The 27,584-nt window shown below is 52.7% G+C and overlaps 1 protein-coding gene and 1 long non-coding RNA gene across 7 annotated transcripts in view; one reads left to right on the forward strand and one right to left on the reverse strand.

Moving 5' to 3' along the window:
* ZFAT (zinc finger and AT-hook domain containing) overlaps positions 1-27,584 on the reverse strand; it is a 345,664-nt gene that overhangs the window by 248,689 nt on the left and 69,391 nt on the right. Inside the window, exon 1 of one of the 6 annotated variants that reach the window (XM_078441802.2) lies at positions 926-1,150. The exons of 1 other annotated variant lie outside the window; for it this stretch is intronic. In XM_078441802.2, the coding sequence (XP_078297928.2) occupies positions 926-944 (19 nt within the window). In that variant the 5' untranslated portion in view covers positions 945-1,150. Of the gene's footprint in view, positions 1-925; positions 1,166-27,584 lie in introns of those variants that run through there. 4 more of the 6 variants (XM_078441798.2, XM_078441801.2, XM_060611392.3 and 1 more) reach the window with 4 other exon arrangements.
* LOC132664563 (uncharacterized) lies at positions 1,244-3,562 on the forward strand. Its single transcript, XR_009603787.3, has 2 exons — positions 1,244-2,053; positions 2,426-3,562. It is a non-coding gene; the product is annotated as an uncharacterized LOC132664563 (long non-coding RNA).

Genomic DNA, 27,584 nt, shown 5'->3' on the forward strand with positions numbered 1-27,584 from the left:
TGGAGGAAGAGGACTTTTTTTAAAGGCCTCAACTCTGTCATTTTCAAGCTGTATGCAGTTGACCTCTCTGAACCTTTGTCCCTCTTCGGCAAATGACACACGAATTAGAATTGCCCAGAGAACCGAGCAGCAAAAAGCCTGAGGTCAGTGCCCGGCGTGTGGACCATGTTGTTAACCACAGGTGCTCAAGGTTAAGGGTCTCTTAGATCCGACACCTACTGGGGCCAGTCTGCGGAGAGGCTGGTCCGGCGGCGAAGCCAAAGAGGGCTGCCTGGAAGAGGTGGCATTGGAGTTTAACTTCAGAAGGTGAGGAACAGGGCCCCTCAGGAGCTGGGCGGCAGGTAGCGGGCAAAGGATCACTGCCTGCCACACCGCTACCAGCAGCAACAACGCTACTCCCTGGCGTTTACGGCTCCCTCTACAGGGCACAAAGCTTTCCTGCAGCAGCTCGGTCGAACCTTGTCTCTACGTGGGTCTAAAGGAGCTACCCATTTCACAGGGGAGGAAACTGAGGCCCGGCAAGAAGGAGGCCCCAGCCAGGCGCCGCTGGCCAGAGTTGACAGGCCGGGATTCGAACCTCCCGCCAGCCAGGACGCCTGCGCTCCGTCTCCGGGGCGCGCGCCCGGCCCTCCCCGTTGCCCTGGAAACGGCCTCGCGCGCGCGCGCAGTTTCCCCTCGCTCGCTCTCCGGCTGGCTCTCTCGTGACTTTTTCTAAATAAAACCCCGAGGCGGCGGGATACCACCAACGACTGAACGTGCCGTCGAAGGACGCCGCTACGTCCGCTCTCCGCCCTGGGCCGCGGATCCCTCCGCCGCCCGGCGGCCCGCGCGCTTCTTCCCGACTCCAAACTCGAAACGGCTTCCCGCGCGCCGCGCCGTGCCCCACCCCCACCCCATCCCCACCCCAACCCCCAGCCCGGCTCACCTGCCGCCCGCGTCTCCATGGCAACGCCCCCACCGCGGAGGAAAAAAAAGCCTCGGGCCCTTCCGGGCCCCCTCCCGCGCCGACCGAGAAGGCAGGGCGCCCCGCTGATGCTTCGCTTTTTATTTTTATTTTTTTAAGAAAAGAGCCGGCGAGGTTATGGCGAATCTGCGGCATCCAACATGGCGGATGGAGTCTTCGCCCTCCTCTTCACGGGGCGCTGACGCCGGCGTAGCGGACGTCAGCCTCGGGTGACCCTCCCCCAGCGCGGAGCGCGTCTAGGCTGGGCCGGGCCAGTGCGCATGCTCCGGGCCGGCGGCCGCGCTTGGCACCCCGCTCCGCGGATTCCACCGCTCCGCTTTTTGAGCCATTCCTGGGAAGGAGCTAACGAGAGGCCTGGAGTGCGGATCGCAGGATTGGGAGTCTTCCCATTTGTGCCCGGAGCCAGCAGATCTACCTGTTTGTGCATCCTTGGACTCACCTGACGTGGAGCCACCGGGCTAGACGTGCAAGGAGAGTTCTGGGTTCCTGTCCCCGTTCTGCCCTTTACTAACTAATCTGGGACAGCGGCTTAACTTCCCTGGGTGTGAGTTTACTAAATTGTCAGTCGGGGAGGTTACAGCCTGCCTCCCTCTCAAGGGTTGCTTGCAGTGTCCCCGTAGCAGAGCGGGATGCTCTCCGCTGGGGGTACCCGGCTCGATTTAGTCCGGGTGGTGCAGCCAGAATTCAGCAGCCTGGAGCCACCTCGGGAAAGCGACTGCCCTCCGACCTGAGTGTCCCGCACAAAGTCTCAGGTGCGTGTGAGCACGCCTCGCTCCCGTTCCCGAGTCTGGCGCGCAGCCTTCCTTCTGCAAGCAGCCTGTCTGCTTGAGATGTGATGACCTTGTTTTCAGTTTCTGATGCGGAGGGGACCCGCTCTGCCGCTTGCCTCGCATCAGTGCTCCAGTGACATCTCCACGGGGGCCCTCCCCGACCACCCCGTCCAAAGTAACCATCCTAAGTCCCTGTTTTCTACATAGCAATGTCACTGCCTGACACGAACTTAACCTCCATCTCGTCTAGGTCGCCCCTTCGGCTCCGGAGACTAGAAAGGACCCTGACAGTTATTTATCTGTCCGTGAGCTACACCAGGTGCACAGAGGCCACTCGGAGCTCGCTCGCGCGCGCTCTCTCTCTCTCTCTCTCTCATGCTGGTTTCCCAGCTCCTACTGCACGGTAGTATTGAATGAGCAACACATTCGTTCCCAGGGTCACCTGCGTTTCAGTAGTAAAACTCCCAGGGACCTTGAGCTATAGGGTGACGCATCAAATTTCTCCGGAACCATGTGTCTTGCTCCTTAACCCTGTTCTTGAGAGATAAAGAGTCCTTATGAGACCCCACATTCATTTGCCCAGTCCATTAAATATATGTTCAGAGATATCTCCTTCCCCCACCCTTTTCTTTCATCATTACAACAACCAGGGATGTTAAATTGGACAGACATGATTATTGTTCTTTTCTAGATGAGGAAAGCAACGCTCAGAGAGGTTATGTGGCTTTTTGAGATCACACAGCAAGCCAGTGAAGACCCAGGTGTGGAACTAGTCTCTCCCCACCCGGTGTTCTTCCCATTCTACCACGTCACCACCAGAGGCGTGCCCGAACTACCCACCGTGCCCCCAAAGAGCCAATTCCAAGACTCTTGGAAGGTTACTGCTCTTCCAAGGTTGCCGCAACACACCCATCGCATCCTACCTCACAAATAAATGGCTAGGTGGAGCCCATCAGCGATTTCATTTGGAATCTCAACACGCTGCACTGATGAGCTTTTCCTTTTAGAACTATAAATATTTACAATAATCGCTATTTTGCTGTGAATCAATGTCTGTCAGGAAACTAGGGTTGTTCTGGTTGCTGACAATATTGGTTTCGCGCTGGGTTGCTTTCTTGCAGGTGCATTTAAATGTCAGTTATTGATCAGAAGATGGATTGTTCCTGGATGTTGTGACCAAAACGAATTTTGGAAATGAAGCAATTTAGAATTTATCTGAAAACCAAGTTGCCTCAGAATATTAACAATGTCAAAATAAAAAAAAAAAAGAAGAAGTTGTGAGTTACGGGTGACGGTCCCGAGTTCGTTATTTGGACAGCTACGTTTTTCTCTATTATTCTCATGGCATTTTCTTCCGTCTCTATCCAAAGAAAATTCACTGAACATGTATCATTACTGAAAACTGGCCTGGCCACAAGCATATGGAAACAACAAAGACTCCCCTTTCTATGGGACCACATTTGCAAGTGGAGAAATCAGTCCATCCCAGCTCAGCCATCACTCTGCTGGATTTGCACATTTTCAATGAGCAAACATCTTTCTTCTTCTCATTTGCCAGTAATATCTCAAAATGGCTTCAATTATTGAAGAAACACTAGTAGAATTAAGTATAAATTGCTCAAAATTATATAATTAATGGCACCCTACTTCCACAATGGTTCCCAGAGGCGATTAGCTTCCCAGCTGGCCCTTTGGTGGCAATCAGCCCCTCGAGGCTGGCACGTGAAAGAATTTGTGTCAAGAAGTTTATCAGCGAACATGAAATGGCTTTTAGTTACATAATAAGTAATCTCTGTAATTGAATATATTTGTGTCAATAATTTTATAATTATATCTCATATCTACATGACAAATATCCATTTACATGAAAAGAGAATATATACATAATTTTATGAGACACTTCTTGAAAGCAGGTTTAGATAAAGGATACATACAGGTGACCTCCAAATAATGGGCCTTGAGGCACACAGCAATGATAAAATCAGAGCTGGGGATAATCACAGTCTGAGTGACGTATTAAAAATCTAAATAGGCACACCGTAGAGAAAAATCCATTTAAAATTGTATAAAAGAAAAGGGGTAGTAATATTTAGAACGATATGAGCAGTCTCAGTGTGAAAAAAATTATGACCTTAGGAACATGTTTTCTGAGTTCCGTCTTTTCTGTGGCCATCGGGTGCTGCCCCCTCACCAGTCGGCCTGTACCCTCAGCCCCTAAATATTGATCTCAATAGTATTTTTCATTAGCAGTAGCCAGGGCTCCCTCAAAGAAGCTGAGTCTGCGTTTGGGAGCAGGGAAAATTGGAACGTCCTGAAACACCAGGCTAGCGCCAGAAAACCAGGATGCCACAAAAAGTGTGCTGGGCTCTTGCTGAAAGGCAGCGGTCAGCTCAGAGAACGAGGTGGTCCCTCTTCCCTGCACGTCACAAAAAGGAGCCAGGTCTATGGTGGTTGACCTACGAGAACAAGTTGAGCCTGTGAAAGGCGTGAGACTGTAATGATAAAAAAGGAAAAGTCAGGTGTAATTACAAAGTGTATTATAATTCAAGAAAGGGTAAAAACAGAACAGTTTCCTAAGTGGGTGCATTTGGCATATATGGGGTTCTGTTCTTACTTGAAGTTCTCCTCATCTGTTTATGAAGTGATACATCTGTATAGGCAGGTAAGTTTACTACGAGTGTGTTAAAAATTTCCAGAAAGAGTCAAAACTGTACCCAAACCAGGAAGGGCTTGGTCAAGGCCAGCGAGTCAGTGATTGGTGTCGCACGTTAATGGATTAGGCAAATGTCCTAGGAGAACGGCTAACAGATTCCGCTGCCACGTGGCCCTACCAAGTACACTCTGGCCCTTACAAACACCCTTTATTTTGCACTTAGCGAAATGCTAAGGATGCGAAATGAAGTTAGCTGTAAACTGAGGCAGAACATGATGGGTCTGAGCTTTACTGTGCATGAAGATCTACTGTACGAGAACTGGCTGGTAAGTCCTGCTGACATGACAGTTGAACCTGATCTGAGAGAGGGCACCCCAACCAGCAAACACCTGCTCCCCTTTGAGTCACCTTGAAGGGTTCTGTGTCCAGTTAAAAATCCCAACAGTCAGGGACCCCAAAGCTGTGATTTCAATGCACCTGGGAAAGAGATAACCTCTCTCTTTTGGGTCTGATATCGCAATCCTGGAAAAGTACAAAAATAAGTTTGATAGCAATAACAACAACAAAAAATCAGTCAAATCAATCATTACGATTTTTACAAATAGGCCAAGGGTACAGTAAAAACTTTTGTGTTCAAAGCATTCAAGAGAAGTTACATGAGACATATATTAGAAGTTATATTAGAAGTTATACTGAAATGGCAATTTGGCTAAATGTGTGCATGTTTAAGGAGGTATGATTTGTAAGGTTTTAAGTTTGTATCAGTTGTGCTTGAATAGTTTACAAAAAAGTCAAAGGCTGTATAAGTATAATAAACATTCTTCCAGCCATCCACAAGCAGCAGTAACTGGGCCATGTGAAAGAAGGGGGTATGTGTGGCCTTGGATCCCAGCAACAAGAAGGAAAAGCAGGAGCACTGCCAGAGGCTAACAGAGTGCCAGGCTCATCACAGGGGCCCAATAAACAGTTGTGGAGGGAAGGGAAGGGACTGGGGGGAGGGGTGCACACTGGGGGTGGCCCCAGGAGGTGAAGAAAAGGAACAATGCATAATTAAACACTTCTTTTGTGGCTGTGGTGTGAGCAGCACTGTTGTAGATGTTTAGAAGAGAGAAAAAAGAGATTATGAAGCAGCACAGGCATCTGCGTGTCCTTGACTACAGAGCTGGCTTACCCAACATGGAAACACTGTTTCAAAGAATGAATGAAGAGAGAGAGAGAGATGGGTAAGGGGTGCCCTCTAAGATACACCACTGAGTGAAAATCAGCGTGCGGGACGGTGTGGGGACCAGGCTACCATTTGTGAACAGTTTTGATAAGATCTGCATGAACACGATTACACACGCATAGAGAATCTCTGCAAATACAGAAAAGAAACCGGATGCAGCGGACAGCGTCGTGAGGATGTCTGTGCCTAGGGATCTGGGCTCACTGGGAGACTTAGTTTCCACTGAACATTCCTCTGAAACAGTTTGCATGTCCGTCCATGTGAACAGAATGCTTTTTTTTTTTTTTTTTTTTTTTTTAATTTTTTTTTTTCAACGTTTTTTATTTATTTTTGGGACAGAGAGAGACAGAGCATGAACGGGGGAGGGGCAGAGAGAGAGGGAGACACAGAATCGGAAACAGGCTCCAGGCTCCGAGCCATCAGCCCAGAGCCTGACGCGGGGCTCGAACTCACAGACCGCGAGATCGTGACCTGGCTGAAGTCGGACGCTTAACCGACTGCGCCACCCAGGCGCCCCCAGAATGCTTTTTTAGAGAAGAAAGGAGAGGGAGGAGATTTGGAGGCCCAGCTCTGAGTTCCGGTCCTAGCTGTGTTAGACAGGAGCTGTAGGACTTGAGACACATTTGCGCCGTGCTGTCCTTCTCTGGGCATCAGAGGTGTTGATCCCACATCGGAAAATTGTGAGAGGCAAATGAGGCAAAGGTCCGGAAGTGCCGTGAGCACCGTGGTGGCTGTGCTGGGCCAAGTAGCTTCGGTCCATCTGGGACAAAAGAAACAGCAACACCAGGCACCGGGCATACAGAGGAACACACTGGACAGAGCGTCAGGGGCTGGGGTGGTGATCCAGGCGTTGCCACCAACCCACTGTGTCACCTAAGGTCTGTGGATTTCAGCTCCCTCGCCTGTTACATGGCGGTGCTGGGGGACCAGGGATTAACTAGATGGCTTCTCGGGCCCACGTCAGCAACGACGACGAAAGATCCTAATACTGTTTTGAAACTCCTCGTAACTGAGGCCTGAAAAAGCCCCCGGAGGAGGTTCCGGTACACAGCCATCGCTTCCAGCTGCAAATGTGCAGAACGTCTTTGTAGAGGGGCTGGCCCTTTGTGCAAGGTCTTGTGGGGAGGAAGGTGTAGCAAAGAACCACTGAGGCTAAGCCACCAGACCCTGGAGCCACACAGGTATGCACTGTTTTCACTGTTCTTGTAAAGGCCCAACAGAAAGGACACTTGTAAAGTGTCTGTGAGAAGTCTTCCAACAGTGGCCCCCAATGAACCATGCCTCCCTGCAATCACATGCTCGTGTGACCCCCTCCCACACTGACTTTGGGATTGGCCTTGTGACTCGCTTTGACCCACGGGACACTAGCGAAGGCCTGATCGGCACTTGCCCACCGGGTCTCCCTGGATGCCAGCCACCAGGCTGTAAGGAAGCTCATGCTAGAATACCAGACACGGAGGTCACGTGGCGAGAAAAGCCAGAGGACAAGAGACTCTGCTGGACATTCAAGTCCCAGCTGCACCCCAGCCAATGCAGCCACGTGAGGGACGTTGGCTACTGCACGTGGCACAAAAGAACCACTGGCTGGGCCTAGTCAGCCCACGAAATTGTGAGAAATTGGAGGTTTTGCCGGACAGCAATAGATTACAGACGTGGGACATCACCCACCTTTGCCTGAGGTGGGGCGCAGAGCTTGCTTCTCAGAAGCAGAAGGGGAATGAGAGAGATAGGCCTCTGGCTGGGCTCCGGTCTGTCTTCCAACCAAGGGGGGCTTATTGACGAAGAAAGAAGGAACCTGGCAAAGGCCTTCAGGGTGACTGGAATCTAGATCAGAGAAGACAGGCCAGGAGGCAGCTCCAGAAGCAGAAGCAGGAGCAAACGGCACCAAGAAGGACGAGCCAGGGAGGGTCTGACCGCAGAGGGGATCACGCAGGGGCCCCTGGAGGTGGAAGGAAGCAGGTGTCCCCCCAAGCATCCCAGAGTCAAATATTCCGTGCAGGCCTTCGTCCCAGTGGTCCGTGCACCTCTCAGACCACACGTGCCCTTTGGGGCTGTTAACTTTACAAGTAAGACAGCTTTTTTTACCAGCGAAAATGGGTTTGTTCAGGAATAGCAGAGAATTGCAATTTGGGATGAGCAGGCTCCGGCCAGAGCACAGGCAAGTCCCACAAACGGAGGAGAGGAATGTTATTTTTCAGAGAAGAAGGAGGAAGTTGGGAGGGGTCTTTCTGAAGGAAGGTCCACGGGAGGAAGGCAGGGGTTCAGGGCTCGTGAGGGTCTCTCAGGGCCGTGTTGAAGCCGTGGCCGATCTCCCGTGGGAGACCATGCGGTCTTTCCCTGTAACTGACACTCCTTTGTAACCGACGTTGACCTGTGTGGCTCCCCCTTCCCTGCCCCCCAGTCCCCTTTAGTGAGCCTTCTCGTTATCAACTTTCACGAGCCCCAGAAAATATGATCACCAGGGGGACGCGCTGTGGACGTGAAGCTTCTAGCTGCTGCCAGAATGGTGGGAATGAAACCAAGTAAATGCTGGTGACAACATGGGCCCGATCTTCTAGAATTTCCTAAGCCCTCTGAGGTTTATGTCTCACGCAGCCTTCACCACCCTCGTACGGGGCAGGGAGACAACAATGAACAAAGGGTTAAAGGACTTTCACAGTGTCGTCTCAGGATTGGAAACAGGCCCTTGCAAGTAGCCCAGGCCTTTCTGCATGGCCTCTCCATCATCCCCTTCAGCTTCTTCTTTTTTTTTTTTTTTGTAATGTTTATTCATCTTTGAGAAACAGAGAGCGCAAGTGGGGGAGGGGCCCAGAGAGAGGGAGACACAGAATCCGAAGCAGGTTCCAGGCTCCGAGCCGTCAGCACAGAGCCCGACGCGGGGCTCGAACTCACAAACCGCAAGATCATGACCCGACCCGAAGCCGGATGCTTAACCGACTGAGCCCCCCAGGCGCCCCCTCTTTAGCTTCCAAAGGACTCTCCAGGGAACAAGTGCCCAGCAGCGTCAGACGGGGAGAAGCCGTCGTTCATCTGAGTCCCCGCGGAGTGGACAGAGCAGGCCGGGCGGGACGAGAAGCAGTGGGCTATGTGTTTAGCCCGCAGTGTGGCGAGAGCGGCAGTGGGAGAGGAAACCTAATTAGTGAAAGGTCACGGCCGGAGCCGCCCCGCCCAGAGCTTCGCTGTGAGACGCCACATTCCACTGACTCTGCCGGCCTGACCGACCCCGGGGCTCTCGCCGCGGCCCCCGCGGTCTCGCACGGCATCCGCGGGGCTGGCTGCCGAGAGCAGCGGCCCCACTGGAAGCGGCTGGCTGCTTTTCTGCGAACGCTGAGCCCAAGTTCAAGTGCCAGTCCTGGGGCCGCCAGCCTTCTGCCTTGCCTCACTGGACGCTGGAGGGAGAGGAGGAGACAGGAGACTCCCCGCTCTAATACAATTCTCTCCATTTCTCACGTGCACCTTTTCAGCCGCAAACCCAGGCTGGTTGCTCACAGGCTCACAGCTCACATGCTGGTGGAACGGGAGGCCCCAGAGTGAGGGGTGGAGGTCCCCCCAGTGCACCTGTCGTTTCAGTACAAGCGACCACTTCATGTCAAACAGGACCAGCTTCACCTCACCTAACCAGTCACCACTGTGCTTTTCGTTTTATTTATTTATTTCGAGAGAGAGGGCAAGCCGAGTAGGGTCAGAGAGCGGGAGAGAGAGAATCCCAAGCAGGCTCCGAACTGTCAGCACAGGGCCTGACTCAGGGCTCGATCTCATGAACCGTGAGATTCCGACCCGAGCCAAAGTTGGACACTTAACCGACTGAGCCACCCAGGTGCCACCCACCCCCACTCCCCACCAAGTCACCATTTCTTAAGGAAGCCAGGCCTCTTTAGAACTCTCTCAGGCCTTTGTAAATGTCTAGAATAGTTTCCCCACATTTCTCCACCCGTTGGACTCCTTTACATCCTTCAAAACCCTGACCAAATATCCCCTGCTCTGTGAAGCTTTCCTTACTCCGCAAGCAGAGTTAGCGACTCTCACAGCCCTTTGCCATGATTCTTACGTGTTGTGCCATACCTGCTAAGGCACCTGTCTTCCCTGTGGAACAGGGCACTCACACAGGCCAGCCGCAGGACCTGACTCACCTCTGTACACCTGCCCCGCCCCTTCCCCCCCATCATCCCCCCATCAGAGGATGGTCTGAGCCCACACGGCTAAACCAGTCGGTAGCGAACCGGCCATTTATCGTAAGGAAGTGAAAGGGCTGTCAGGATGTTTGCGGAGTAACACTTGGGAGGAATTCGTTATGAAAAAAAGGTCTGTTCCTTCGTTCACTCCTAAGGCATTTATGGGGTGCTCACCAATTGCCAAAAGCGTTCTCTAAGGGCACACGAAAGACGTCACAGTGTCGTTCCTCCAGAATTTCCCACCGAAAGAGGGAACGGTGCATAAGGAGAAGAGCACGGTATGTGCAGCCTGCGGAAAAGAGAAGAGCTTGGGACTAACAGCCAGGAGGACGTAACCCAGCGTGAGGCGTCACAGAAGACCACGAGAAGGCATGACTCAAGGGGAGTTGGGGTGTTCAGCCTGCAGACTGCTCCAGGCAGAAGGAACAGCCTGGGCAAAAGGCGGAAGGGCAGGAAACAGCAGGCTAGACACACGATCGTGTGGTCGCGATGAGAGACGAGAACAGAGGGAAATGGGGGTCGCCCTGTTCCACTCAGAGCTAACTCTCCCGGACCACTGTCACCAGGTGGCTGTTTTGGGTTGTCCCTCCGTAGCTCCAAGCAAAGGTGAAAGGTGACCCACGCACAAGCTCTCACCTGGCCAGGCCCCTGGGACCGGCAGCTGCTTGGATCCTGAGATGGAGCATGGCCGTCCCCAAAGGCAAACAGGAGAAGGGCAGGATGTCACCTCGTCCCCTCTAGAGGACTGATACAGGCTGAGAGCCGTCCCCCACCCTGCAGAGGAGGGATCTCCGGGGGAAGGGACTGGCTTCAGATGACTCAGCAAAAGATAAGCAGGAATTGGGCACCTGGGCACACCGAGCTTCAAGGACACCGTCCCTGACCTGAAGGGGCTTACAGCCTCTCATGGGCTGAAGTGTGCCCCCGAAATTCATATGTGGAATCCCTAACCCCCACGTACCTCAGAATGTGACTGTATTTAGAGACTACTCTTTTAAGAGGTAATTAAGGTAAAATGATGTCATAGGGGTGGGCCCTAATTCAAGAGGGCTGGTGTCTTTTTTTTTTTTTTTTTTTAAGTTTATTTTTGAGAGAGAGACAGAGCACGAGCAGGGGAGGGGCAGAGAGAGAGAGAGAGAGAGGGAGACACAGAATCCGAAGCAGGCTCCAGGCTCGGAGTTGTCAGCACAGAGCCCCACAGGGGGGTTGAACTCACAAACCAGGAGATCATGACCTGAGCTGAAGTCGGACGCTTAACCGACTGGGCCACCCAGGCACCCCAGTGGCTGGTCTCTTTAAAAGGAGACTAAGACAGGGGCGCCTGGGTGGCTCAGTCGGTTGGGTGGGCGTCTGACTTCAGCTCAGGTCACGATCACAGTCTGTGAGTTCGAGCCCCACGTCGGGCTCTGTGCTGACAGCTCGGAGCCTGAAGCCTGCTTCGGATTCTGTGTCTCCCCCCTCTCTCTGCCCCTCCCCTGCTCATGCTCTGTCTCTCTCTGTCTCAAAAATAAATAAAAAATTTTTTTAATTAAAAAAAAAAAGAGGACACTGAGACACAGACACCCACAGAGGGGAGACAAGGTGAAGACGTAGGAGGAGAAGATGCCACCTATTTGCCAGGGAGAGGAGAGCAGCCCCAGAATGAAACCAACCATGCCAACAGCTTGATCTTGCTTCTACCTCCAGAGCTGAGAACAAATGAGTTCCTGTTGCTTCCGCTGCCCGCTCTGTGGCACTTTCTCGAGGCAGCCCTTTGGACTCGGCTGCCACCCTGGGGAAGCCGGGCATGGACACTGCTCATTAGCTCCTGGAGTGACAGCGGTTCTGATCCAGCTAAATGGTGCTGTGCAGGCGTCATCACAGACACGCCCCGTAGCCCTTCGGAGCACCTGTCCCCCCCTCTACAGCTCAGCTCCTTAGCAGTCAGGCCCCCAGCAGGACTGGGTAGCACCCTCGAAACGGGAAATTTAAGGAAAATCTAATAGAGGGACTCTTTACAAAGGTGTGGGCAGGGCTTAAGGGGGTAGGAGAGAGACCGCGAAGTGCCTCAGGCCCCCCTCCCTCGAGCCTGCAGGCAGAGCACCTCCGGAAAGTCCACGTCCTGATTGCGTGGCCACAGGTGGCGACATCACCAACCCTCTACAACAAAACACAGGAGACAGAATAAATGCCCAGATCTTCCTCTCCTCGCCCCCTCCCGATCTGCGGGGGTGTCCCCTCGGCTGAACCTAACCTGAAGTCTCCCCTTGACTGTGTCTTCACTGTACTGGGAGGGCCGTGGGCCCCAGGGGGCTTTGGGATGATCACCCCCCCACAACCCCACACACAAGGAGGAGGTCAACAAATGCGTATTTCCCTGTGTAACAGCAGGTGCACAAGCAAACTCCTCCTCGGAGCCCGTTCGTAGAGTTCCTGCAGCGACTGGTTAGAGAGAGATGCAGAGAGAAAACCAGTAAGCCTGAAAGAACAGTGGCCGTGAGCACCCCAAATATCGCCAATTGGTAAAAACCAAAGTGCGACCTGAAGGAGGCGGCTGGTTGCCCTTTTCAATGTGCTGCCTCGAGCCGCCCAGGAAGAGGAACCACGGGGTTGCTCCCAAACTCATTTATAACCTGGCTTTGTTCACTTCCATTCCGAGGAGTCAGGGGCTAACTTTTGCTGGACTTCACTTGGTGGAGACTCTCAGTTTCCACCGGTAGGCTCAGGCCACATGTTGCTGGGCGCTCCAGAGGGAGGACAGTGAAGAACCCTCTGGGCTGCGCCCTGTTCCCGGTCTTTGGCTATCACCCTGCCCCCCATACCCGGCCCACTAGGAGAGACAGCAGCGGCTGTACAAATTGGTAGTCACGCATCTTGACAGGCAGGGGAGGGGCAGCGAGCTCCAGGCCTCACCAAGCCGTCGCAGAAGGCGGGACAGCAAAACCGTTTGTCGATACCTACGGCGTGGGCACTGGCCAATCTGAGAGAATGCCCCTGCTGTGCCAAGGTCACCCCTTTAGTTCTGGGGTTCAAGGGATCAGGTCCTGGGGGATGCTGGGCAGGCAAGCTGGGCTGACAGAGAGGTGGGGACTCGGCACAGGGGCTCAGGGGACCGTTATCTCCCAAGCCACTAAGAATGGAAATATTTCATACTTTTTTTTAAGTTTATTTATTTCTGAGAGAGGGAGAGAGAGAGGGAGAGTTGGGCAGAGAGAGACGGAGAGAAAGGATCTTAAGCAGGCTCTGTCCACACCGCCCCCGGAGAGCCCCAAAGAAGGGCTCGAACTCACAGACGGTGCGATCGTGACCTGAGCTGAAGTCGGATGCTTAACCAACTGAGCCACCCAGGCGCCCCAAGAAGTATTTCATTCTTTTAAGAACCACCGTGGCCTCCGGTGTGCAGGGCTCCAAGGGGCAGGTTGAACAACTAGTCCCGATTGGTCGGGGACCTTCCTGGTGTTTGCCGGGCGGGACCCGCGGCCCAGGAACCTCCTCCGTCCCGACCTGTGTGTTCCCAGGAGATATCTGCAAACCGGAACGAGAGCTGTCTCTGCCAAGGGCAGGCGCTGCCTTCCTTCCCCTGCTGCGACCGCCCCGCGTGGAGGGGTCGGAGCAGAGCCAGATCCGCAGGGGCTCACAGGGTGTCACCCCACGCCCCCCCTTGGCTGGCCGAAGGCTGCACCCTCCAGGGCCCTCCGGAGAGCCTGGGGGACAGGACTCGCCCACTCCCCACTAGCACTGGCCTCAAACGCTGTGGCGAAGGCCTTTGTGAAGTTCCTCAGGTACCACCGCGCTCCCCTGCTGGGGAGGACCGTCCCCTACCTGTCCCTGCACTGCCGCTTACCTTTTTCCCACCCTTCAGGCCTCTGGTTGGAAGTCCCCCTCTCAGAGGCGGCTCCCCAAGCAGGCAGGTGAGGTGAGGTGTCCTTCCCGAGTGTTTCCTGGGCACGCTGGACAGCCCCTTGGCACACGCAGTTCTTACGGGTTTAGTGACTTTCTCCCCCTGAACCGTGAGTTTCCTGAGGGCACAGGCTCAAGTGCCTGGCCAAGAGCGGACATTCCCCAAATAGATAGGTGGTAAAGAAAACGATTAGGCTGTGAATAGCTGTCCCCTCAGCCTTTGCCTTGATTCTCTCCACTGTGAGCCTCGGCAGGTGGGGACAGGAGCAGAGACCTAGGACTTAGTAATCGTCATGTGACTGCTAATTGCCCATTAATTCACTCCACATCCTTTCCCTTTGGGACCCGAGATGTGCGTAAGGGCACATGATGAGTGAGACACACGGGTCCTTCTCTCCTGGTGTTTGGAGTGGAGATCATTTCAATTAAGGAGTGATGTAAAGAAAATAAAACAAGGGGTAATGTTTTCTAGGGTGTGTGTGTGTTCGCATGTGCGTGAGTGTGTGTGTGTGTTTTGGGAGTAGGGAGAGGACAGTCAGGAACGTCTTCCCAAGGAGGTGACAGTTGACCTGAAACCTGAGTGAGGAGTAGGAACCATCCTGGTTCCTGAGGGAAAAGTCCGTGCAAAGGTCCTGAGGTCAGAACAAAGCTGGTGTGTTTAAGCAGCAGAAGAGGGCAGAAAAGGCAATGGGGCAGGTTTTTTTCCGAGGCAGAGGACAGGGCCTTGTTGCTACTTCATTCCCTGTCTTCTCCCACTGCTTCCTCTTCTTTTGATCATCACAAGACCCCTCCTCCCCTCTTCTCGGTGATGTGTCTTCCTTTGGGTTTTCTATAAACTCTGAGGTTTAACATCAAATGAAAAAATAACGCCAACAAAATATGCTTTTTTTAAAGTTTATTTATATTGAGAGAGAGAGAGAGAGAGAGAGAGACAGAGAGAGAATCCCAAGCAGGCTCCATGCTGTCAGCGCAGAGCCCAACATGGGGCTCGATCCCACGAACCGTGAGATCATGACCTGAGCCAAAATCAAGAGTTAGACTTAATCAACTTAATCAACTGAGCCGCCCAGGAGCTCCCAGAATGCTCCTAAAAGTGCCACTCGTTTTAGAACTGATAAAAAACACAAAGCAAGCCAGTCCCATGACTTCAAAGTGAATGGGAGTTTTTTGGGAAAGTAGCATGACCAGAAACTGAAGCTATGTCAGGGGTCAGCAGCGTTTCTGCAAGGGGCCAGACAGTTACGATTTGGGGCTTTGCAGGCCACGGGGTGTTTGCCACGGCCACTCTGCTCTGCAGCTTGTGAGAACAGACACAGGCAGTACATGAAGGAATGAGCAGGACCATGTTTTGGTAAAATTCTGTTGACAAAAACAGGCAGCAGGGGGATTTGGCTCCTGACCCCTGATCTACTTCATGGTGATAAATATCATCAATCAAAAACACATTGTCATTTTAGCTCTAACTGTGGGCCATGCGGTCGGGACTCTTTTCCGGTGCTCCTGTCTCCTGGTACTAAGCAGACACGCTGTACTGGGTACAGCGATGAGTAACAGACCCCGAGTGCCTGAAATGTGCCCCATCTGTGTCTAGGGGTGCAATTCTATTAAATTTGGTATTACAGTGTTAACATGTTTTTTTAATTACAAAATATTTCTCCTAAGGCCAAGCCTAAACCAGTTTGGCTTTTTTTTTTTTTAATGTTTATGTTTAATGTATTTTTGAGAGAGACAGAGAGAGAGAGAGAGAGAGAGAGAGAGAGAGTGTGTGTGTGCGTGTGTGTGTGTGTGTGTGTGTGTGTGTGTGTGTGTGTGCGGGGGAGGGGCAGAAAGAGAAGAAGACACAGAAGCTGAAGCAGGCTCCAGGCTCCGAGCTGTCAGCACGGAGCCTGGGGCTCGAACCTACAAACTGTGGGATCATGACTTGAGCCAAAGTTGGACGCTTAACCAACTAAGCCACCCAGGCGCGCCTCTACCGAAATATTTTTAAGTAAATTATACATATCACATACTTCTCTCTTACTGAATTTGTGATTCTTAAAAGTTAATTCCATTTTTCCAGTTATTTATTTCGGATTTTATTAAATGGGAGGTAAAATAAAATACATGACTTTTATTTTCCATTTTGAAATCGTAGAATCCATGAATTTTTATACACCAATAGTCATATTTAAAAGTTTAAGACAGGGGCGCCTGGGTGGCTCAGTCGGTTAAGCGTCCAACTTCAACTCGGGCCATGATCACAGTCTGTGAGTTCGAGCCCCGCGTCAGGCTCTGTGCTGACAGCTCGGAGCCTGGAGCCTGCTTCGGATTCTGTGTCTCCCTCTCTCTCTGCCCCTCCCCTGCTCATGCTCTGTCTCTCTCTGTCTCAAAAATAAATAAACACATTTAAAAAAAATTAAAAGTTTAAGACAATCCTTAAACACTTTTCTTAGGAGAACTGTATTATAAGAAAAGAAAACCTGTCGGTTCCATCTAAGAGCTCCATTGCAGCTAATACCTTTGTAAGGAATGATGACCTACAATTTACAGACCATTGCAAACACAAATGCAGGAGATGGACTGACCTCAAGCAGTCTTTCTATCACAGCAAAATCAGGACATGGGCTTAACCAGAATGTAGGGCATATGAAAACTGAGAAACAGAAAAGAGAAAGTTTGCCATGTTGCAAAGCCTGTTTGCACAAAATTGAAATGTATGTCGAACAGTTTGGGTGGATCGGGTCGCAAACTGGGGAGCAGATGACTTATTTTTACCGAACGAAAACGGTCAAGGTGGTGACACCGATTTATTGAACCGAAGACGTGTGTGCAACGCTCTGCAAGAGATGCCAAAGAACACCTGACCCAGTTAGACTTTGCTGCACACAAATAGCCCAACGCTCAGCGACTTCGAGAAACAGCCGTCTGCCATGATAGCCCCGCGCTGGGCAGGGGCAGGGGGATGGGAGGGTTCTGAGGGGCAGGATGCTCTGCTCGTGCATATACGGGGTGGATGGGGACTCTGCTCTGGGCTGAGCCTGGCTGGGACGTTGGCTGTGTCCACTCTGCTTCTTGTGGCTTTCACCTGCCTACGGGGACGGTGGGTTAGCCGAAGCAATGCCCTCTCAGGCAGATGGCAGAAGCCAGGAGGGTAAGTGGACGCATAAGTGCTTTTTCAAGTCTATCCTTCCATCCCATCGACGGAGGCACATTATAAGGCCAAACCCAGAGTCAACAGGTAGGGCAACATACTCTGGTCTTTGGGGAGAGAAGGTAAAGTCACAGGACAAAGAGAAGAATTGGGACCGTTGATGCAATCCATTGTTCATACCGTCGAGAACCCAGAAAAAAGCACTAAGTATGCCCCAAGAATTTGCTTGTTTTCTTTTAAAAATTTTTTTTTTAATTTTTATTTATTTTTGAGACAGAGAGAGACAGAGCACGAGCAGGGGAGGGGCAGAGAGAGGGGGGAGACGCAGAATCCCAAGCAGGCTCCAGGCTCCAAGCTGTCAGCACAGAGCCCGACGCGGGGCTCTGACCCACGAACTGCGAGATCATGACCTGAGCTGAGGTCAGACGCTCGACCGACTGAGCCACCCAGGCGCCCCGAATTTGCTTGTTTTCTAAATCACTGACCAATTGCGTGCTTGGCTGAGTGAGAAGGAGAGAAGGCTCTCTCTCAGTCAAGGTTTGGTATAAAGTGATGATATCCCTTCCACCCTGGCCTTTGAAGTAAGGTGGATTGGAGTTCAGGTTTGATCCTGCCATTCGTTGGCTATGCGACCTCGGGCAAGTTGCATTTGCTCCCTGGTGGGTCCCTTCTCCTGGTGACGGCATCCTGCTTCTTCTCAGGAAACTTCCTTGTCCTCTGGAGTGATTTTTTTTTTTCTATCGCTATTATTGACATTATAATTGGCATCGGTGTGCTCGGTGACTCCGAGGCACTCGTTTCTGGGCCCCTCGGTAAAGCCGGAGGAGAGTCAGATTAGAGAGCTCACCATTCCAACACCAGAGTCGGCCAAGCTGCCGTGCCTTGGGTTCTCAACCTGCTAGTGTAGGTTTTCCGGAAAACCTCAAGCCCTTTCGTTCGGCTTACAGTGGCATCGTGATGGAGAGGGTGCCTCTAGGGGTAGACTGCCTGAGTCTGTGGTCCTGGCCCCACTCTCACAAGCGGGAGCCCCCGGGCAAGTCCTCAAACTTTCTGTGCCTTGGTTTCCCCACTTGCCAAGCGAGGGGTGCATCACCGCTGCATGGGCCTGTCATGAGGCTCAAATAAAGTAACACACGATACCAGGTTTTCTCCTAAAATATTCGAAGCGGCGTTTCTATGAGGCTCCGAGAAATGTGACATCTCACAAACCTAATCGGCATCTTTAGTTTCTCCTCCCTGCCTTCGCATTGTGACAGCGTTTGGGTCAGTGAAATTAGGCTGGTCTCTGCACGGTGGAAATTTTAGAGGATGCCCGCCATCCAGACCTGCTGACCTGCCCTTTGGTCGTCACACCTTACGTCAGAGAGAAACCAGAACGAGCAGTAGTGGCCTGGGAATTATTTGCTGCAACCGAGGTGAGTCCTGAGAACGTTGAGGGATGAACCTGCTGCCCCCTGGCTCTGGAGGGAGCGATGCCCTGGCCACAGTCTCCCGGTGACCGAACACAGGGTCAGCTCCTCTCTTCCTCCGGCCACGAGCGATGTTCGTCAGCGTCGACATGTCCCACGACTCTTGTCTTTTTCTAGTGCGTTTGGGACAGTTACAGCCTCCCGTGGACGCTGCAGGGTCCCCCGGACACACAGTCCTCTCCCCCCTCCAGCTTCCTGCCTGACCTGTCTGTAGCAGGACAGACCCGGGGCCGCCCTGCCATCCCGAACTCCCTTCTGCAGCGCCTGGAACATCCTTGGCACTCAGGAACTACTAGCTGGAAGAAGGAGGAATTGGATGAATAAATGTCTCCGTTCTCTACTGTGAGCAGATACATGTTAACAGGAACTTTTGGGGTCCAGATCCCCGATCTGAAATCGACGTGGGCATCTCTGCAAGAGTTCGTTCCCAAGATTACATTTAGCACAGAACACTGGAGTTCAAATGACTTCAAAGATCATTTTTTTTTCTAAAAACTTTTATTTATTTGAGAGAGACAGAGACAGCGTGCAAAGGGGCAGAGAGAAGGAGACAGAATCCCAAGCAGGCACCGCACAGTCAGCACAGAGCCCGACGTGGGGCTCGAACTCAAGACATAGTGGGGTCATGACCTGAGCCAAAACTGCTGCCTTTGAAACATCTGACGGGGAACAGTATGGAGAAGAGCTTCTTAAGGGAGCAAAGGTGTCCAAGATGGAGTAGGTGGCCCTAGACGCCGTGAGCGCTGTGTCACTGGAGGGGTCAAGCACAGACTGGGATGTACCCGACAGGGGCGCGTCAACACAGGGGCGGAGAGAATGGCCAAAACGACAAAGGTGGGGGAAACCCGGTGTTGAGAAGACGGGGAGAAACTGGAACTCTCAGACGCAGCCACTGGCAGAGGTAACGGTACGACCACTTTGGAAAACGGGTTGGCCGTTCTCACGGAGGTTACTCTTACAGCTACCCTGTGATCTAACAAATTCACTTCTAGGAACGGACTCAGCAGAAGCGCACGTGCACACGTTTCACCAAAAGACGGACGTGACACGTTCACAGAGGATTATTCGTAATAACCCCGAATTAGAAACCAGAAAACTTTTTGAGAGAGAGAGAGAGCGTGCACGTGGATGGAGCGCAAGCGGGGGTGGGGCAGAGGGCGGGGGGGGGGGATGGGTGGAAACAGAGAGAGACAGAGAGAGAACCTCAAGCTGGCTCAATGCTCAGCACGGAACACAGCTCGGGGCTCAAACTCACGACCTTGGCATCACGACCTGAGCCGAAATCGAGAGTCAGATGCTCAACCGACTGAGCCACCCAGGAGCCCCAGAAACCACAAAACCTCTTACCAGTGAAATGAACAAGTACACAGAGGGATGCCCTACAGAAGGGCTCAGAAAACGTCTGCTGTGAAGGGCCAGATAGTATATTCAGCTTTACAGACCGTGTGGTCTCCATCTCAAGTTCTGTCAAGGTGACGTGGTTCAGCCACGGACTTCTACGGAAATGAGCAGGCACGGCTGGGTTTTAAACAAAAACTTTGTTTACGAAAACAGATGGAAGGTTGCATTTGGCTTGCCGGCCCTTGAACACCAACTGCTGCACTACAGTAATGAGAACGGGCAACCTGGAACCACAGGTAACGATACAGGTGAATCTCACAAGCACGGTGTTGGGCAAAAGGAGCCAGACCCCCGAATCCGAACTGCACGATTCCCTTTATATAAGGCCCCCTGCAGGGGAAGGGACTGGAAGGTGCAGTGAGAAGGCTTCTGGGATGCCATTTCTTATCTGGGCCCTGAGTACACAGCATATTCAGCTTTTAATAATTCGTCAAGGGGCGCCTGGGTGGCTCAGTCGGTTAAGCGGCCGACTTCGGCTCAGGTCACGATCTCGCACTCTGTGAGTTCGAGCCCCGCGTCGGGCTCTGTGCTGACAGCTCCGAGCCTGGAGCCTGTTTCAGATTCTGTGTCTCCCTCTCTCTCTGACCCTCCCCCGTTCATGCTCTGTCTCTCCCTGTCTCAAAAATAAATAAACGTTAAAAAAAAATTTAAAAAAATAATAATAATTCGTCAAGGTGCCCAGTTGTGATATGGGTGCCGAGTGTATAGAAAACGATTTTCAATTTTAAAAAAAGGTTTGCAATCAAAAAGTTTACAAATAAACAGGAGCAAGGCCGCCGTTGGCTTGTCAGCCTCTGATTTAGGACTAGCCCCTGGTCACAAAGTTAGATAACAACACTGGGGTTGAAACCCAGGTCTCCAGCTCCCAGTAAGGAGGAGGAATTGATTCTTAGTGAACGTTTCCTACGGGCAAGGCGCATATAAACATTCAATCCTTGGAGTAACTCTCAGAGAAGGAATGATTGCGTTCATTTCTGGTATGAATTTAACTAAGATCATACAGCTAGCTGCTGGGAACACAGATGTCATCTGGGCCCCGGGCCTGTCTGACTCTGAGCCCGTGTTCTTAAGTTGTTCCACAGGCTTTACATGCAAACACGGTTCTTCTTACATGAGCATTGCAGGAGCGTAAAAATAAACTATACGCCCCGCACTAAGAAATATTATCCAGTTATCACTGGCTTCGGCCAGTTATCACTGGCCAGGGCTGCCAAATCTTATTAGGGGATGGCCGTGCTGGCTGCTTCTGGCCATGGGTATAGCCGAGAGGACACCGACCCGGCCTCCAAGGGCTTTTTCTCTGAAGCAAAGCAGGAGGAGGTTGTGGTGGGGAGAGGACAGAGCGAGGGAAGGGGGACATGCTGGGTGAGGTGAGCACCCAGAAGCTGAAGGGGTTTGTCTCCAGCCCTGTGAGCTGGAAACCACAAGCCACGCACCCTGCATGAGCCACCTGCCTGTCCCTCGCGCTTAGTTCTTATTTCTGAGATGATCCTCTCCCTCGCCTCCGCCCCTTGCCTCCAAAACCGGCTATAAAAGGCCGGAGGCAGGTATATTCCTCATCCAAGGAAGACAATGAGATAGGGTGAAGGGCTGCCTTGCAGTATTTTGTGACGATTTCAATTCAGTCTCAATAGTTGAGCGCTGGGAGTTACACGAAGGAAACTTAGATGCGTGAGGCTAAGTGGAAGAAGCCAGTCTGAAAAGGCTACACAGTGTGTGGTTTGGTTCCCACTGTAGGACACCCTGGAGAGGAACAAAGGCAGGAGAAGATCCGTGGTGACCAGGGGTTGCTGGAGGGTAGTGAGGAGGGACAGGCAGCGCACACAGGAGTTTTAGGGCCGGGGCAGGGCTCTGGAGAATGCTGTACCGGTAAACACAGGTCGTGATTCATTTGTCCAAACCCACAGAACGAGCAACACCAGGAGTGAATGTGAACTGTGCACGCCAGTTAGTAACAAAGCGTCAATATTGGCCCATCATTGTAACAAATGAGCTCACCACGTACATTAATAAAGGGGGAAACTGGGGGGCAATGGCAAGGGAGTCTCTGGGAACTCCCTGTACTTTCTGCTCCATTTTTCTGTCACCTAAAACCACTCGAAGAAATGAAGGCCATTATTATTTTCCCTTTTTTTTTTTTTTTTTTAAGAAAAGAAGTAGGTAGGGGTGCCTGGGTGGCTCAGTCGGTTAAGCGGCCGACTTCGGCTCAGGTCATGATCTCGCGGTCTGTGAGTTCAAGCCCTGCGTCGGGCTCTGTGCTGACAGCTCAGAGCCTGGAGCCTGTTTCGGATTCTGTGTCTCCCTCTCTCTGACCCTCCCCCATTCATGCTTTGTCTCTCTCTGTCTCAAAAATAAAAACGTTAAAAAAAAAAAATTAAAAAAAAAAAAAAAGAAAAGAAGTAGGTAGGTCTATGGAGAATTCTGGATTTCTGGCTTCATTGGGAAAATCTGGGAACATGGAGACTGCATTGCTGGGTCTGCCAGTTGTTTCACGGAAGAAACACAGCTTCTTTTCTGGGGCTCCCTCCATTAGAACACCCCCAATTTTGCCACAGCCAGAAGGAGCCCCTGTCACCCTTTAATGTTGTCCATCTGGCCTCTGGGGTCACTGGCGTCTGGGATCCCTAGGGGAAGATCCGCAGTTCAGTGCCACGGTTTTCCAACTGGGTTCCTCAGGGCCCCTCCTCCCCGGGGTGTTGGGACCCGGGAGGAGCACTGGGCTCCTGACGGCTCCTTCCCCTTATCTGCGGGAACTCCTGGACTCTCTGAACTCTAGTAAAGTGGAACTAAACGAAAACAAAAGCCTAACAAACAGGAGGTCTGCAAGATGGGTTTGGAAAACGAGACCCCTGCACCGAAACTTTCAACTTTCTGGCGCTCGCTCCCGTGAGAGAGTGTGGGAAGGCAGACGGGGCCCCCCTGGGCACCTTCCTGCTTCAGGAAGCCATGCGGGGACTGTGCCGCGAAGCTGCCGTCAGGGCTCAGGTCCCGGGCCCGGGGCACTCTGGCCTGCAGGTGGGCCATCCGTGTCCTGCTTTGGTTGCTTCCGCATCTGGCGGCTCCCGCCGCCGCAGGCCGCTCGAAGAGCCTTGTGACTCGTCTCCATTTTCAGGAAAGATGTTTTCATGAAATCGGTGCCTCTCCAGAGGGTCTTGTCCCCTCTGTGAGTCCTGTAGCGGTCGCTGTCTTTCGGTGGGTTGGCCGTGTGTCGTCCGGCGGTAGGGAGCGTCCCATAAACGTTTACGAGCAATCGTGACATGCCAGACACTGTGCAGGAAGCTGGTCTTTGTCCTCAGGAAGCTCGTTCTCCGGGTGGAGAGGACTGTGAACCAACAGCTGCGGGACAGCGTGGCGGGCACAGAGGGCGGGGTGGGCGTGGGGCCCGAGGGCGCGGGAAGGAGCGGTGGACCCGGAAAGAGGGACGGCGGCTCGGGGTGGAGACTGAGCAGACTCTGTGACCCGCAGGCGGGGCGTCCTGGCGGAGATCAGGGCGCGGGCCCAGGGGGGCAAGACCACGGCATGTTCGCGGAGAGGCTGCTGGCCCCCGGGGCGCTGGCTTGCGGCTACTGCCTGGACGGAGAGACTGTTTCCAACGGAGGAGTGAGCTGGTGCAGCTGCTTAGTCTGAGGGCATTAGGGGTGGAGGAGGGAGGAGAAACCTAATCCTCTTATCAGATCAGCAAAGCCCCGTCTGGCCTCCACTTCTGTCTGCTAGTCCTTCTCGGGTTTGTCGGCAGCTCCCCGTGCGGGCGCTTGAGCCGCACCTGCCATTTGTTCCCTGCTGGAGCGAAGTCACGTGGGTACAGCGTGTCCATATCACCTGTCCCTACTCTATGATTTATGAGGGAAGGCTGTCTGACTCGCCTCTCCACACCTTCGGTGTCGGGGCTGGAAAGACTTTCAGAGCAAGAGTTTTGTTTTGTTTCCCCAGACCCATGGTTTTGGGGGATAGACGCATGTTGCAAAATTATACCACGTTATGTCCAAAGTATGGGCATCTTTCCTAGGGAAAGGCTCCCAAGCTTTCATCAGAGCAGGTAAGGTTAAGGCCCAGCCACACCTTCTAGAAGGAAATAGAGATGTCAGGAAGCTGTAAAAGCAGGCTGAGGAGTAGAGATCAAGACTCTGCTGACCTCAGGCCTCAGAGTTGAAGTTATTAAGCTGTGTGTGGGGGGGTGACAGTGTTGGGCACGGCCCCAGGGCCGCAGGTACTAAAATGGGAACATCAGAGAAGGGAGAGAAGAATTTAAAATCAGCACATTCCAGCAACCTACTGCAGGTGGCCTTGCTTGCGTATCCCTTCCACTGCTGACCGGTCCTTCCTTCATGAGTCACAAACTGACCCCTGTGACCACTGTCCACATGCAAAAGTAGACAGCTTCGCATACCGGACGTTTGGGGGGCCACAAGCAAACATTTCAGGGTATGCCGCGGTGGTCCCGCACGCTGTGTTTCTCGGACAGCTCAGTTTCAAGAGGGTCGACAACTTTGCTGTTCCAACCTGGCCGCCTGCGGGATTAAGTGATTATCTGAGAGTGGTCTCCTTCCCCCGAAACCCTCCACCACCGGCGGCACTGGCCTCAGTGGCCTCTATCCTGACGCTCCCCGTAGGATTTCATTTGAAGAAAAGGCTTTGCTGTTACGATGTTGTTGTTGTTTTAATTTAAAAACACAGTCCCATTGTACTTTTCCATAATTATGTCATGAAAACGAGTGGAGAAGGATAATGACAGCACTGGCCCTGATCATAGGCAGCTCAAAGCAGCAGATTCTTAAGCCAAAGACGGACCCTCTTCAGACTTAAGCCCGGGCTCTGTGTTCCATCACCGGGAAACACCAAAGTTAGATAGGAAAAGCTGCTGGGGGCGGGGGGGGGGGGGGGGGGGGGGGTTCACCTGCATAGACCCAGGGGGTTTGCAACCTGCAGATAGCTACTAGAAAATTACTCTCATCTGTTCATCACCTCACCTTATCACTAGTCAAAAAAAAAAAAAAAAAAAAGGAGACAAGTATGAAGCCTCTCCAGCCTGGGGGTCAAGGTGAGGTAGGTGTGTGTGCTCTGCATGCCGTCCAGTCAGGGCAGCAAGCCTCGAACGGAGAAGAGAGTCGTCGGCAGCATGAGAAGAAAAAGCATCTGGAATTGGGAGGTCCGAGTCTGCCATAACCTACAGCAGGTCGCGGCCCCCCTCTGAGCCTCGGTCTCTTGATCTGTGAAAGGAGGGTAAGAGCAATCTCACCCTGGGGGCGTTGTGAGGGGGCAGACTCACGGCATCCTCCACTCCTGGGAGCCCAGACCACACCCTCCGGTGAGGTACGGAGCTCGAGGGTCCAGCCTCTGCCCTAAGGGGGCTCAGAGTCCGGGAGGTAGGCAATTACAGACAGTGTGATGGGCAGGGATCGCGGGGACACGGCATCACGCACGATGGGGCTGTCAAGGAGGCTGGAGAGCGAAGCAGAGGCTGCAGACTCCACGGCCACGGGGTGTGTCCCTGCCCTTGTCCAGCTCTTCCCACCCTGCCTGCCCTCCTCCGCCCACCGGAGCCCACTGCACCCGGCAGGTGGGAAGGAGGAAGGGCCGGTGCCTCCCAAGCAGCTCGCAACCCAGAAATGACAGCGGCGTGGTGGTAACAAAGAGCTGCCTTGTGCCCTGGCTGGGGAACTCGCGGGCGAGCATCCTGCCTGTTTCTCAGAATTTCCCTGCGGGACGAGGCCGGTTGCCCACATGGTGACTGCCCAGGCTTGTCTCCCTCTGTTGACTCCTTCCATTACCAACTCTTCCCGGGATTATTTCCCAATAAACTCCTTGACACTCAGACCCTGGTCTGGGCGCCTGATTCTGGGGAAACCCGCTGTAAGATGATAGGCACCCAATCCCGCCAAGCGAGAGCCGGGAGACCAGAGTCTCCTGGAAGAACAGGTATCCGAACGGAGCTCTGAGCCCCGCAAACGCAAAGCAGCCTGGCCACCCCTAAGTGCGGGGCCTGTGCGAGGACTCAGGACTAGTGTCATCGTTCCTAGGGGAATCGGGCCATGCGTGGTTCTCAAACCAGAGCTGCTCCCGGAGTCATTTGTTACTGGTCCAAAGACGGAAACGATGGTGGCATCAGGCTATGGCATATTAGAAAACAAACAAAACAAGCAAACCTTGACTTGAGAGTCTCAAGTACACGCTCAGAATGCCTCGTTCCCTTTCTTACCCACGTCTTTTCCATTTGTTGTAGCCCTCAGGGCAGGTCAACCTTGAGAGAAAATGAAGCACAGGGCCCCTTGCCTGGAAGCCAGCCTCAGGCCTCCGGAACCATGGGATGCCCGTGGGATGCCCACGGGGCTCTGGAAGGACCTCCTCCAGCCCCCAGCTTCGCAAGGACTCGCGCCCATGCACTGCCCCTCAGGAGGGCTGGGGTGCTGCCTCCGCACAGCCTAGTCATCACCCTTCGCACAGCCAACCAACAGGGTCCGGGAAGCCAACTAGTGGAAATGGCGCCTAGGAAGACTGAGTGACAAATCGCATCGGGTGAAAGACAAGGCGGTATTGCACCTACCAGAGCCAGCTTGTCAGCAAAATTTTGAACGTATTTCTAGGAAGAGCCTGCAACATCCTTGAACTTGACATGCAACCTCTCTCCTCACCACCCGTCTGCACAACCCCTGGATAATGGCCACCATAGCATAGCCCGGGGCCTGCCACACAGTAGGTGCTCAAGCAAATTTTGAAGGGCGTAAGTGGGAAATATATTATGATTTATAGTGTGAGCCCCGTGCCTCTCCTATATTGGCTCCTTCCCGTCAGAATTCAAACCCCAGTTCCCACCTCCCCCAAATCACAAGCCCCCACTTGGTTCTTCCTCCTCCTCCCCATCTCGCTCCTGTGCCTCATAGACAGAGTTCTTGAAAGCAGGAGCCACTATCCTTACTTAGTATTACCTTTACCCCTCAAATCGCCCGGCTCCGGCTCCCGTCCCAATCTTCCTGTGCAGGTGCTCTGACCGACGTGTCCAACACACTTCTCGTCCTGAGGTCGAATCCACCCTTCTCAAACCTGTATCACACTTGCCTCCTCCGCTGTTCCTTGGTTCTCATGACGTCACCTCTGTGGGCTTTGCCAGTCTCCCTTTTCTGGCTGTTTCATCAGCGTAGGTTTTCCAGGATTCTTTCCCAGGTCTTCTGTTGTTTCTATACACACGGTGACGGAAACATTTATCACAGATTCGATTGCTATCTATATGCTGATGGCTCCTGAAGTCATGTCCCGGTCTGAACTACTGTTCTTAACTCTAGACTCAGAAGCTTCTAGGTCTAGACTAGTAGGGAGGGTGTATGGGTCTAGAGCTAAGAGCCTGCTTGTCCTTGACCTCGACATGATGGTGATGGTAATGGAATCCGCCAACCACCATGCCTGCCAAAATTTAGACGGCCTTCCCTTTCTGGGCAAAGAGGGACATTGGGTTTTTAATTGCAATGTGACAGAAAACACAGGCTATCAAGAAAAACTGACAGGGATGGGCCAAAAGCATTTCTTGCTCCTGCGTGTTTTCTGGGCCTACGGAACATAGGACGATGAATTCAGTGACTTCGGCTAACGCAAATGTGTTACCTTCCGCATTTGTGGATCAGAAGTTCTCGGGGGCGCGGGTTAACTGGGATCGCTGTCAGGGTCTCACCAGGCTCAAATCAAGGTACTGGGTGGCTGGGGACCCATCTGAGGCTCCAGATATTCTGTGATTCTGGATGCTGGCCCGGTTCACACCCTTGCGAGTTGGGGACTTTAAGTCTTTTTCAACTATACTGATGTCAAGACCCTCTCAATCCTGAACTTGTGTTGCCGAACCTTTTTAGCTTACTGACTTCCATCGTGTTTTAGTCCTCTTCTGGAACTCATTTAAATCCCTTTACGTGTGAGTCTCCAATGTAATGGAAAAGCT

This window comes from Panthera onca, chromosome F2 (genome assembly GCF_046562875.1).
Source record: "Panthera onca isolate mPanOnc1 chromosome F2, mPanOnc1 haplotype 2, whole genome shotgun sequence".
Lineage (NCBI taxonomy): Eukaryota > Metazoa > Chordata > Mammalia > Carnivora > Felidae > Panthera > Panthera onca.